Source organism: Aptenodytes forsteri, unplaced genomic scaffold, assembly GCF_000699145.1.
Source record: "Aptenodytes forsteri isolate BGI_AS27 unplaced genomic scaffold, ASM69914v1 Scaffold284, whole genome shotgun sequence".
NCBI classification, from domain to species: Eukaryota; Metazoa; Chordata; class Aves; order Sphenisciformes; family Spheniscidae; genus Aptenodytes; species Aptenodytes forsteri.
The window spans coordinates 5,510,163-5,522,483 of NW_008794445.1; the positions used below are offsets into that span (position 1 = coordinate 5,510,163).

The 12,321-nt window shown below is 41.8% G+C and overlaps 1 protein-coding gene across 1 annotated transcript; it reads right to left on the reverse strand.

Moving 5' to 3' along the window:
- WBP11 (WW domain binding protein 11) lies at positions 1–10,623 on the reverse strand. Its single transcript, XM_009290071.1, has 11 exons — positions 10,502–10,623; positions 9,805–9,836; positions 9,107–9,200; positions 8,521–8,717; positions 7,440–7,573; positions 6,528–6,727; positions 5,488–5,682; positions 4,753–4,854; positions 3,319–3,636; positions 1,758–1,940; positions 1–1,108 (listed from the first exon to the last, which is right to left on the reverse strand). The coding sequence occupies exons 1-11, from the start codon at positions 10,563–10,565 to the stop codon at positions 675–677; spliced, it is 1,953 nt and encodes a 650-aa protein (XP_009288346.1). The 5' UTR covers positions 10,566–10,623; the 3' UTR covers positions 1–674.
- Positions 10,624–12,321: the final 1,698 nt, after the last annotated feature.

A 12,321-nucleotide genomic window follows, 5' to 3' on the forward strand; every position in this document is an offset into this window, starting at 1 on the left:
TTTTTTGATACACTGAACATTTATTGTCTTTCACAAGACAAAATGAAGTTTCCCCTGCCAATGAAAAGCCATCAAGATGACCATAAAGGGGACAGGGTGCAAAATTCCAGTGTACAGTATATGCAACAAATTACCTCCCTGACTACCCTGGAAGAAAGATGATTGATCAATCTCACTGCAACTAAAAAACAGGATTATAAAATATTTACAGAAAAGAACAGCACAGAAAATAAAAACTGGACAACCATGTGTATGAAATGCTGCTAACACTTTTCTGGCTCCTTAAAAACCCATTCCACTACCCTCACCAGAGCATTCAGGATGTGCAAGGATTCAGGCAGAGCATAGTCACCCCCCACTCCCACACCCCCCCTCCCCAGAGTACCGTTATCTCCCTCCAAGGAAGGGGGAGGACTCGAGGAAAGCAGCATCGCCTTCTTGACTGTAATTTCCTTCCACCAGTGGACATGCTAGCTCTGAAAGGAGGTCCCCAGCCACACTTCATCTGCAGCGGTCTCTATTCAGAGCATACTGGCAAGTTAACCTGTGGGTAGGGAACTATTCCCTGTCACGCGAGCCCTTTCGTTGCTTGCAGGAGGAGCTTTCCTTCTCCTCCCTCCACGGTGGTCTGATCTGTGTTGAGGGGCCGGAAAGCTAACTAGGACTATGACAGGTCACAGGAGACCTTCCATTTCTTTCATGAAAGCTTCATACACATCATCCTTTGTCTGTACAGAGATAGGAGCAGATGATCCAGCCTTAGGGGCAGCTTTGGTTAATGGGAGAGCAGGCTCATCATCCTGTTTTCTCTGGGAGGCAGCAGAAGCCCCTTTATTCTCCCGGCGCACTCGCAAAGCAGTGGGCACAAAGCGAGTGATCTCTGCCTTGGGGTTAGTGATCTGCGGCTTGGCACTGATAGTGGCCGTAGCTTTCTTCTCAATGGTGGCCGCACTGGTGTCATCCGCCTTGGGGCGCTGAATCAAGCTGGGTGGGGCACTCAGTACCCCAGGATTTGGAATGGGAGCTGGTGGGAAGAGCCCAGGTGGGGCAGGTCCTAATGGAGGCACCAGCGGTGGCCTTAACATGCCTGGGCGAGGAGGAGGGATACCTGTAAGAAGAAAAGAAAGCATGAGCTGACTCCACACCTGGGAGTCTCAAAATCTTTGATAAAAAAAGTGCACAGGCTCAGAAAGCCAAGAAGGAAAAACAAAACAGAAAAACTCAACAAGATGCAGTAGTACTGGCTTTAAAAAAAAAAAGTTTTCAATCCTGCACCAAATGCTGGGTTGAAAATGCTGCTGCTCCTCAGACTTTGAAACCTACAGGAGCCTGTGTATTGCTCCCTTTCAAATTCAAAAGTTATAATCTGAAAATAAAGTTTCTTGATGATCCATCCCACTGGAACTTCAGAGTCATCAGAAATGTCTGATGAGGCAGAAAAAAATAAATATCCCTATCTCCAACTCATTAAGTGGAGCACCATTATAGCACCCAGGGGTTATTCAGAAACAGTCCAGCAGAAGTTTAAACTCTAAAATTCCCTTTTTGAGGACAGACTTCTTGCTACCAAACTGCACACAGCAGTATGGAATTACTTGTTGTTATTAGATAGAAAGAGATACAGCACAATGCAGCCACACAGACAGGAACAAAGGCAAAATGATAACTGCTTATACTTCCTGGCTTGGTCACCACAGCAAAAACTGAGAAAATAAAGCAGGGAGAGACTTGGCACTGAAGCAAACAGAACACTTTACCTGGTGGGGCAGGAGGGGGCAGACGAGGAGGGGGCCCACGTGGAGGAGGACCTGGGGGCAGACCTGGTGGGGGGCCTGGGGGAGGGCCAGGCGGTCGCCCAGGTGGAGGGCCCGGTGGTAGAAGTCGAGGTAAAGGCCCACGCAATCCTGGTAGGCCTGGAGGTCTCAGGAACGGAGGAGCTCCTGAAAGCATGCATACAAAAAGAAAAACTTAGTTCATGGTCGGAAAAAAAACAAACCACCAAAAGACCAACAACTATCCCATCAGCTAATACTAAAGATCTTCAACAGTAACTTGAAAGCTATTCTAACACTAGCCAGCAGCCCGATTAAATAGATCTTCTAAAAACCTCAAAAAAAGGCAGCACATGTAAAGTTAGAGTACAGTTTCTTCGTAACAGTCAACTATAAGTATCTTCTCCCACTTCGTAAAAGGTCTCCTCCCCATGTAAGGGAGCAATAGCTGAGAACAGCTACTGAGCTGAGGTTGTCTGAATTTAAAACAGCTAAAAGTGAAAGAACTTTTCACTCTGGCATTTGATTGCCCTTCTGGCCTGAAAAGAAGTGGTTTTGCTCTGTTGAAAGCAACTGTTTTGAGGTTCCCCTCTAGGAGGTATCAGAAATGGAACAACGAGGAAGATGCTGGAAAGAGAACTCTGCCTGCCTGACGTGCCCCCCCCCCCGAAAATCATGTTGTTAATAGCCCATATAGAATAAAATACATTAAAATCATAGTATACCATGCTCCTCACTATAGCCCAACTATTGATCTTTGCAATTTAAGTATAAGAACAAGCAAGAGATTTACACTTTTTTAATTACAAAACAACCTGTTACTGTTATCCAGTTCGGCTATATGGCAACCCCATCAACTTACAGAAAATAAACTACTGTCTTTCTCCAGATCAAATAAATTCAAGTGTTTGCCCTCAAAAAAAAAAAAAAAATCACACGCTACAAAAAACTGGTACTGATTGGCCTCATTGCTAATAGTCTCTAGGCAGTCCAATATTGATATGAATTCAAATTTAGTACTTATTTCATCTGAGTATAGTTATCTTCCCTAACAAGACTGAAATACATTCAGGTAGTAGAACAGCAGAAGCCTTCACACTGTAGCTTTTATTAAAAAAAAAACACGCCAAAACCTATAACTAGGTAGTGGCTCCCAAACCTCTTTAATTATGCCTCACTCAGGGTAGGGTGCAGGGGGGGGGAACAACACAAGAAAAAAACCAAAACACTGGAGAGGCACATGGCACCAGGCCTTGTTCTTCATACTCCCAACACTAGCTCCACTGCTGCCTGCCAGTGTTAGTGCTAACAAACGAGCCAATGCCCATCAGGCTGACTACAGCTACAGGAGCCTGATGCCTCAAAAGCACAGTACAGCAACAATAGACTGACCACAGGAGAGATCACACAGGTCTCAGCAATTACCACACTGGGCTCCTGTACCTCATCTGCAACACATTCTGCAGCTTCAAACCTCCCAAACTGATACACTGTCTGTAGTACTGAGAGCCTGCATCCTTCGAATCCTAGTAAATCAAGTATTCACCTGGTGGAGGGCCAGGAGGAAGGCCGGTGGGTGGTCCTGGGGGCCTCAGTGGAGGGGCCGGCGGGGGGCCCCGAGGGGGGGGGGGGGGGCGCATAGGAGGTGCCTGTATCTGAGTTGGAGGAACAGGCTGCGGAGGCGGTTGCTGCTGTTGTGCCTGGGAGGTTGCAGTAGATGACCCAGTCTCTGCAAGAGCTTCCTCACTGAGCTGTTGCTGCTGTTGTTGCTGTGATGTCTCTTCAGACTCTGAGTCCTCCTCTTCCTCCTCCTCTTCTTCTGAATATTCCTCCACTTCTCTCCCTTCTTCTGGAATTTCTTGACCTGGACATGGAGATGAACTTATAAAAAACAGTCCACAGGCAATATCTTTGAACATCACAGAGAAACTTAAGCACACAAAATAAAATAAAAAAAGAAAGATAAACTTCACTTCAAAGGAAAGAAAACTGACCACATTTAATTATTAAACAGAAAGTGAAAAAAAAAGTATATATCACAGTTCTAGATAGCTCTGCCACCAAGAGCTATGTGTCCCTGTGGGAGCTGAAACTTCTACTACCAAACCCAAACTGCAGCTATTTGATCTATGGTTTGTGGGAGTTTGCAGTGGGGTGGGGGAGTGTGTGTGCACAAGGAGGGAAGAATGAACATGGAATAACTTCCTATGATCATTTGAACAATTCAAAAAAGAAGGGGCGGGGAGAAACTGGGTTTTTTTTTTTAATGAATCATAGAATCATTAAGATTGGAAAAGACCTCCAAGATCATCGAGTCCAACCATCAACCCAACACCACCATGCCCACTAAACCATGTCCCTAAGCGCCTCATCTACACGTCTTTTAAATACCTCCAGGGATGGTGACTCAACCACTTCCCTGGGCAGCCTGTTCCAATGTTTGACCACTCAAAATATGAAAATAGAAGAGATTTTATTTAGACCTCAGAATAAACATAATCCCCATGTCCAAGAAACTCTAGCGCCTCTAAAAGACACTGGGGTGTCTTTCTAAAACAAACAAAAAATCTTCACTCTATGGGTTAACTTATTTCTACAAAAGGTTATTTTTAGGGAGTATTAATCCTTACAGGTTACAGGCTGAGCCCATAGACAATCTCACCTTTTCTTTTTCACTAAGAGGTTCATATTTCGTTTGAGCAATTGTTTAAAAGTTAAGCAAGATAAGATTTAGAAGAAAAAACCCCGTACGTTGCTACTATAACTTCAACTCTGCTGTGCAAAACACACACATTACTAGACTAAAAATAACTTAAAACAAACACCTAACCACAGCTTATACTCTTAGCAGACCTTACATTATGACAGTAAAATATTTACTCTATAAAATCAAAACTGTGCAAACAAAGTAAGCTTACCAGAGAAACCTTAACTGGAAGCTTAACAGCGTATCTCCACTTAATATATCCATCCTACTCACCTGCCATTCGTAACATCATGGCCTGCAGTGGAGTCAGTTCTTTCATGTTCTTTTTCTTTTTTCGTGATTTCCCAGGCATGTCTGCAAACCGTACGCTATGACCTGGGGAAAGCAAAGCATGGGCAAGGGTGGCAGGAGGTGGGAAGAAAATAAGAAAAATCAGATAGATTTAAGTCTTCTACCTGGTATGGATAACGTATCATTCTAACATAACGATGCTCCTTACATAAGAGTTAACATTGGTGTTACTGATTATCTGAAGTTTTGCCAACCTAGTATTTTCTATCAATTGGTCTCCCCCAAGCAATCAAGAAAAAAAAGTTATCCAAAAGCATTAGTAGTATGAAATTTAGTTGTGTCTTAGAAGTATCGTTCAAGTCACTAAAAAGTGAGTATATTTCACATTGAGGCTTAATTTTTGTAGGGTACCCTGCCAATTCAATGCTTCAGGTGAAAAATGGCTTGCGACCTTACTAAATTAACTCAACTGTTAAGAAAACAGGTCCATCTGAAAAGATGCTTCACTTCTAGATAGTTTCCTTCTGATCCATTTGCTAATAAAAATTCTTCAGCTGCAATTTAGGTGAGTTAGAACAGAGTTAGCTGGCTAAACAAATTACTTCTCCCCCAGTCAGGAAAACAGACACAAACTCTGTTAAGCAGTGTTTTTCTTTTTTTTGGGAAAAAAAAACAAACCAAAAAACCCCCACCCCAATCTGTAACTTCCCATCATACCTGATTTCTTTTCTTCACCACCTTCCCTCTCCTTGTCATTATCACGATGCAGGAAGTCCTCGCTTTCACTGTCTGCATCTGATCTATCGCTGTCACTGTCATCACTACTCTCATCATGCTTGTCTTGATCCATATCCTCAGGATAACCTTCATCTTCACTGGTACTGGACATATCATCATCATGCCCTCGCTGTCCTGCAGGACGCAAAGTATTAGGAAATGTATAAACTCCAAATACACTGGTGTGAAAGACACGATATTTTCTATGTCTATAGTTAGAAAAATCCCCCTAACAACAGCACGGACATATTGTCAACCCTTTACTGTTTAGCACATATTCTTAAAGAATATTTTAAAGAGTTTATTTATAAGATTTCCTATTAACCAGCTGGTTAATCTGCACAGCAAACAAGTGAAGGCAACTCCTATCTGCAACTCATTAGTTCATTTCTATTCAGCAATCACCCACCACTGAAATACTTTGATGCTTTCCGGTATGCAATAAAGCTGATCTCCCATTCACAAAAGTTTCTAGGGATGATACAGTAACTGTGTGAAAAGGAGGACCTAGGTTCCCCTAGCAAATGCATACCCAGGGTCAGTTGGGGTTTTTGTTGTTGTTGTTTTGGTTTGGTTTTTTTGGGTTTGGTTGGGTTTGTGTTTTGTTTTTTTTTTTAAAAAGGAAGACTTCTGTGAAAATGCTTGGGTTTTTTTAAGGGATAATATGTACAATGTTTCAGCACTGTTAAGACTACATGGGAAGATACCCAATCTGTGAAACCTAATTAAAAAAAAAATCTGAAAGTTGTAATTAGAAGTTTCAGCATTTAAAAATATAACTGATAAAATTGCAGGTATTATGAAATATACCAGAATCACCTCAGAGGCGCAATCACTTAAGAAGAGTCCTTCAAGTAGTATTCATGCCCATATTACCCAGAGAATACCTTGCCTAGGGCACACTATGTTCACAGCAGTATTATCCATAGCAAAACAGAGAGGTCAAGGAAAACCCCAGACAGTAATAGGAAAGTCCTTACCTGCTTCAGAACTGTAAGAAATCTCCTCTTCCCGCCTTCGAGGAGCCATCTCCAAGGTGAAACCTACTTTACGGCCATACATCTGTAGGACTTGAGGTGGGGGTGGCCCTGGAGGAGGTCCGGGGGGCTTCCTGCCTGGAGGTAAACGTGGAACACCAAGCCCAGGAGGAGGAAGTACAGAAATGGACCGAACTGGTGGTCTGGAAATAAGAAAGGAAATGAGAAATGTAGGAACACAAACAAACGAAAGCAAACATGCACTTAACAGAATCCTTTAGCCTTCTCTCACCATTGCTTACACAGCTTCTAAAAAGAAACATGAACATTTATAAAGTATAGATTTGTCCCAAGGAGTTTACAACCTCATACAAAGACATGATTGCTGAAGATCAGACAAAAGCAAACTTCTCAGAAGGCAACTGAAGAGAAGACTGAAAAAAAAAAAAAAAAGCAAGGATTGAATCCCACCACAGAAGAGAAATGAAGTAACTACAAAGTTGGTGAAAATAGAAGGCTATTCAGAAAGAAATAGAAAGAACTAGTACTAGAACGAGAAACCTGATAAACAAGTAAACTAGGAGCTTAAATTGAATATACTAGCAAGACAAAAGAACACATATATGGCAATTTAAGGGGCACTTATCTTCAAAGCGGCAGGGCTTTAAGTTTTACTGATATGCAGAAAGACAAATGCTAGAAAACATAGTGTATTACTCAAAGCAATTTAAACAAAAACTGTAATAGTAGGGAAAGATTGAAGGGCTTTGGTTAAAAGAAAGTACAGTTTGCTCACACAGAATTCCTAATTTCTGCTAGTCAATATTACCTCTGCTTCTACCCCTAGCTCCTCCCCAGTAATAAGAGTGGTCTCTCTTTTTTTTACTTCCCCTCCAAGTTTCTCTTTCCGCTTACCCATAGGCTGATGTCTTCTTGAGGATAGAAGGTGGTTGGGCCCCTGGAAGGGGAATGTCCTGTATGAGGATGTTGGAGGGAGCATGTGGCATATCTGGTAACGGGATACTTTCCACTTCAACATGCTGAGCATTCTGGGGAAAAAAGAAAAAAAAAAAAAGAAAAAAAAAAAAAAAAAAAAAAAAAAAAAAAAAAAAAAAAAAAAAGCAAAGAAAAGAGATAATGGGTTACTCCCACAGAAGCAGAAGCTACTGCACAACCTCATGACCTTTCAGAGTCCAGATCACACGGGACCTGCCATCACTTGCCAAAGGTGTCTGTTCTTAGGGCATGTTATCTTACAGCAGTCCATGAAAAACATTTGGTAAAAAGTCAACAGTAAAAGCTTTCAACACAAAACAAAGCACACACAGTGCACCCATGAAAGGCTTCAGTCAAAATCGAGCCGAAAATCTCAGTCAAAATCCAGTCAGGTTTCCATCTCCCTTTAGACCTTCAGTCTCCAAAGGGAAGAGGCTGCAGACAAGTATGCCTGTATTTTCTGAGTATCCAGAAAGCACAACTCACAGGGCTGCTGCATATTCCAAAGAAAGAAAAAAAGAAAAATCTTACAGATACTTGCACTTGGGCAACATTATGTTCTCCAATATGGTAGGGAACAATGTCAAAGAAAGCTCTTTAAAGGAATGCCAAAAGATTCTCATTATTTCCAGCAACAGATTTAGCAGAAATTCACAGAAGTATCAACTGCACACTCACAGGCTCACTCTCTCTTTGATACAGAAAACAAATTCTGATATTGTCAATTTGCAACATAAAATTTTCCTTTCCCCTGTAATTTCTTGTTGAATGAAATCAATATATCAGAGATAAATGCAGACTTTGACAACCCCTATGCTGTCCTTACTGAAATGCTGTAACCAGAGATACTATGCCAATTGCTGTAAGTACTTAATATGGGCCACATAACATATACACTGGTCTCTTATAAAGTTCCCTTCCTTCGTAACTGGCACACCTAACGAGCAGACAAATAGTATACACTACCACAGTTACAAGCCTGAAATATAATAAGCATTACCTTGACAGCATCAAAATACTGGCTGAGTTGTGATCTCTTCTGCTCATACTCCACTTCCAATTTGCGCAGTTCTTTATAAATGTCAGGATTCTCCTTCTCGTAGAGCCGCAAGATGCGCTCAAAAGTCTCACGGAGTTTTTTGCGTTTATCCTTTAGCACTTTTTCATTAAGTTGTGGCTGCTGTACTGGGTTAAACTCTAATCCAAGACAGCAAAAACCAACCCAAAAATTTGTAAGTTACTCTACTGCACAAGTGTGATGAATGAAACAACTTCAAAGCAAACAACTTCCAATCCCTATTTTCAGGAACTCTTCAGCCTTATGACGATCCCCTCCTTCAACTCTAAGTTACTATCATGCACACTACCCATTCTTTTTATCAGCCATCTTCTTGAAAAAAAAGTCATCTTTGATGGCACCACATCACCTCAAATCATAGTCAATCCCCAGTTATTCACAGAATCTCCCCTTCTAACAGGAAAGGAAAAAGGTTCCTCTATTTCAGTCTCCCAGTCATCCCTTAAAATTATGTTATGCGACTACATAAAGCGCTGCCTAAGTCCAACACCTGGTACCTCTGACTCACCCATCTCATCCAATTTTTCCATGTCCCGGATAATCTGCTTTGGATCTTTCATCTTGAGTACAGCTGCTCGTACCATCATTCGTTGCTTTTTGTTCTAAGAAGATCAGGTATCAAGCAGATCAGAGAAGTGTCACAGGAGAAAGAGATAAAACATTTGTACCAAATACTCCCCTCTCAATATTCCCAGTCTGCAGAAAAAAAAACGCACCTCAAAATGCCCTACAAGTATTAACCAAGACACAAATCAGCAGCAAAGGTAATTAAAACTTCTGGGAATTTTAACTCCACTGTCTTGCTATTTACAAGTGCCTCTAATTCATTCACTCCACTTAAGACACATACAATCAACAAGATAACCAACTGACAAAAGGTATACAGTAAAACATAGTATGTGAGTCTTGGGTGGTTCGTTTGTTGTTTCATTTTTTTCCTTTAATTCCCAAGTACTTACAATAAAGTTTCGAAAAGCTGTAATCACCACAAGTTAAAAAATAGTAGATGATAAGATATGATTACTCAAAACAAGATTTCTGTATGTTTTCTTAAAACTACTTGTCTGGACAGTATTTTCCAAAGTCAATCTTAGGATATCAACCAAAACATCTGTAGTCTATTCATCTGCCACAGCCCATTACAATCACAAACATGATACATAGTACAGAAAATGCCAAGCAAACGTTTCCGATCTCTTTATTTACCTTCTTTAGCTCCCTTTTCCGAGCTTCCTTCCCTAGAGAGGAGGGGGAAAGAGAAAACAACAACTTGAAAGAGACAACCAAATCCATGAAGAACCTTTCCTTCATCAAGATTAGTGCTGTTTCTCAACAGTTCACTCATGTTACAGTGACTAACTTTTAAATTAATCTTCCCAGTGAGAGAGAAATACAGCATGAAATAGATTTCTGTTTCATGTGTGTTATACAGAAAGGAAAGGAAATAAAGCAGTCTTCATGTCTCCAGAAGCAGGGGTGTTTCTATACAGAAAAGAACAATAGGCAGCAAAAGTCAGAGTTGCAGTCATGAAAGGATTGCTGCCCAGAAGCTGAAATAGAGCCAACAACACACAACACACTTGTTCCTCAAATTCTAGCCTCAGACAGACTAACAGTGTCCCAAGCAGCAGCTTGCAGTTTAGCCAACAGCTAAGTACAAAGACCTCTGAACACTGATAACTACAGTAAAAACTAAGAGGTAAATAGTGCAGAGAAGCAACAGCATGCAAGCAAGCAGCTTTCTCAGGAAGTTTTTGCACCAGCCAAAACTGAGATAATATTTTTCAAGTTAGGGAAACTCAGTTCTGATTCACAAGTGAGGATCTTGTCTTCAGAGAAAGCTTTTAATCTGCTTCCCTAGGACCCCCCAGTTCTCATCTGCTTAGCTTTTATGGATACTTACGGGCCTGATCCGTGGGATTCATAAACTTCCCACTCTTGGTGGATGATGTAGATCTCCGCCCCATTTTGACGTTTTTCCTTCTGCCTCAAAAAAAAATTTTTAAAAAGAGGGAGAGACCTGGAAGAGATGAACTGGTTTCAGGTCCTATGCATCAGTAGCTTGATTATGCTTATTTCTCCTCTCTAGATCAGCAGGTTGCTCCCTCAAAAACCTCAAATACTTGTGAGGTACTCAAATGCTACTAACAAGCTCAGACATTCACATCAAAATCACCCTACTTTAACTAAGTACTACTATTTAATTAAGTACCTACTTACTACTATTTTACTAAGTACCTACTTTAAACTAATCAACCAGATCGTTACTCACTCCAAGACTCAAACCAAGAATCTTCTTGCTTACACTATGGAGTGCACAGGAGAGGGAGAAACACACATTCTGTTTTTTCTAAGAGCATATGAGAGCCCTTCTAGCTTTTCATTTACTCTCATAAAAGCTCTTCAATTTTTACCCTTCCATTCCTCTCTATTTCAAATGTTTCCCACAAATTTCCTCCTTTCCTCAGACTTTTAAGCTGTCCTTGATTCCTCTCCCCAGCACCCACTTTATCCACCAGCAAGTGTTCTGCACACACATCCGTGTCTTCTTCTCCTCCCCATACACCACTGCTCTACCACTGCCCTTATGCTCTCTACCTCCATCAGTATTATTTCAAGCTGTGTTATGATGACCAGAGAAGAAAAGGTTATTTTGCAAAGAATTATTTCCTGTCTTTAGACGTTTCTTCAACTTACAGACGACTACATAAGAGTCCAAACTACAGCCAGGGAAGTTGCCTCTCTCACAGCTCTATAATCTCCCCCTACCTCCACCCCTACTTTCCTGCCAAAACACCACTGGGGGAAAAAAAACAAAACACAAAAACCACAACACACCACAGATTCCACCCCAAAATCTAAAACACCCTCTGAAATTTGGGAGTTGATGGGATGCAGCTTTCTAGTCACCGTACGGCATCCAAATAGATCGCGACCAAAGTGAAAGTATTCACAAGTTCAGTCCGAAGTTCTCTGCTGCCTCACTGCCGTCACCATGTGCATCCTTCTTCCCCAATTACAGAAGATGCCACTTTCAAACCACTAGATTATGTGCCTCCCCTTACCCCCTAAAAAGAAATTTAAGCACAGTGCCTCATTTAGTGCTTCAAGGCTTTGCAGATGGGGTTCCTCGCAAGGTCCAAGAACTGACCACATTCAACACACCGACTAGTAAAAAACTACAGAGCTCTGCTCACGGCTCATATTTCCAGGTTATGCTCACAGTTAGCCTGCTGTTTATAAGCGCAGCCCGTGATTTCTGATCACCGATAACATACCTCCTATTTATAAGATTACACTGGGTTTTTTGCAAGACACTATCATTTCTTTAGGTGGGAAGCTCACCGAACAGAGGTAGAAGTTACATTTGCATCCCGCTTTTCCCAGATTTCTACCATTTAAAGGGTAAAGGGAAAAAGAATAAACTTCTGAAACCTCAATCCCGAATCCTTTTAGGACACAAAGCAAAGAGCTTCAATGCAACGAGTTAACAGCCGATGGGGAAAAAAACCAACCACTAAATTTATGATTTTTTTGGCCACTGGGGAACGAGGCAAAAATTCTCCCATGAGGCACACGAAAGCCTCCCCTCCTCCCCCGACAGAGGGAGGAAGAGAACGCGGTAGCGCAAACCGCCGCCGCCGCCTTCTCTTCTCTTCTCCTCGCTCCCGCTCCCCTTCCCCTTCCCCTCCCAGCCCAGCCCCGTCCCGCTCCTCTCACCCC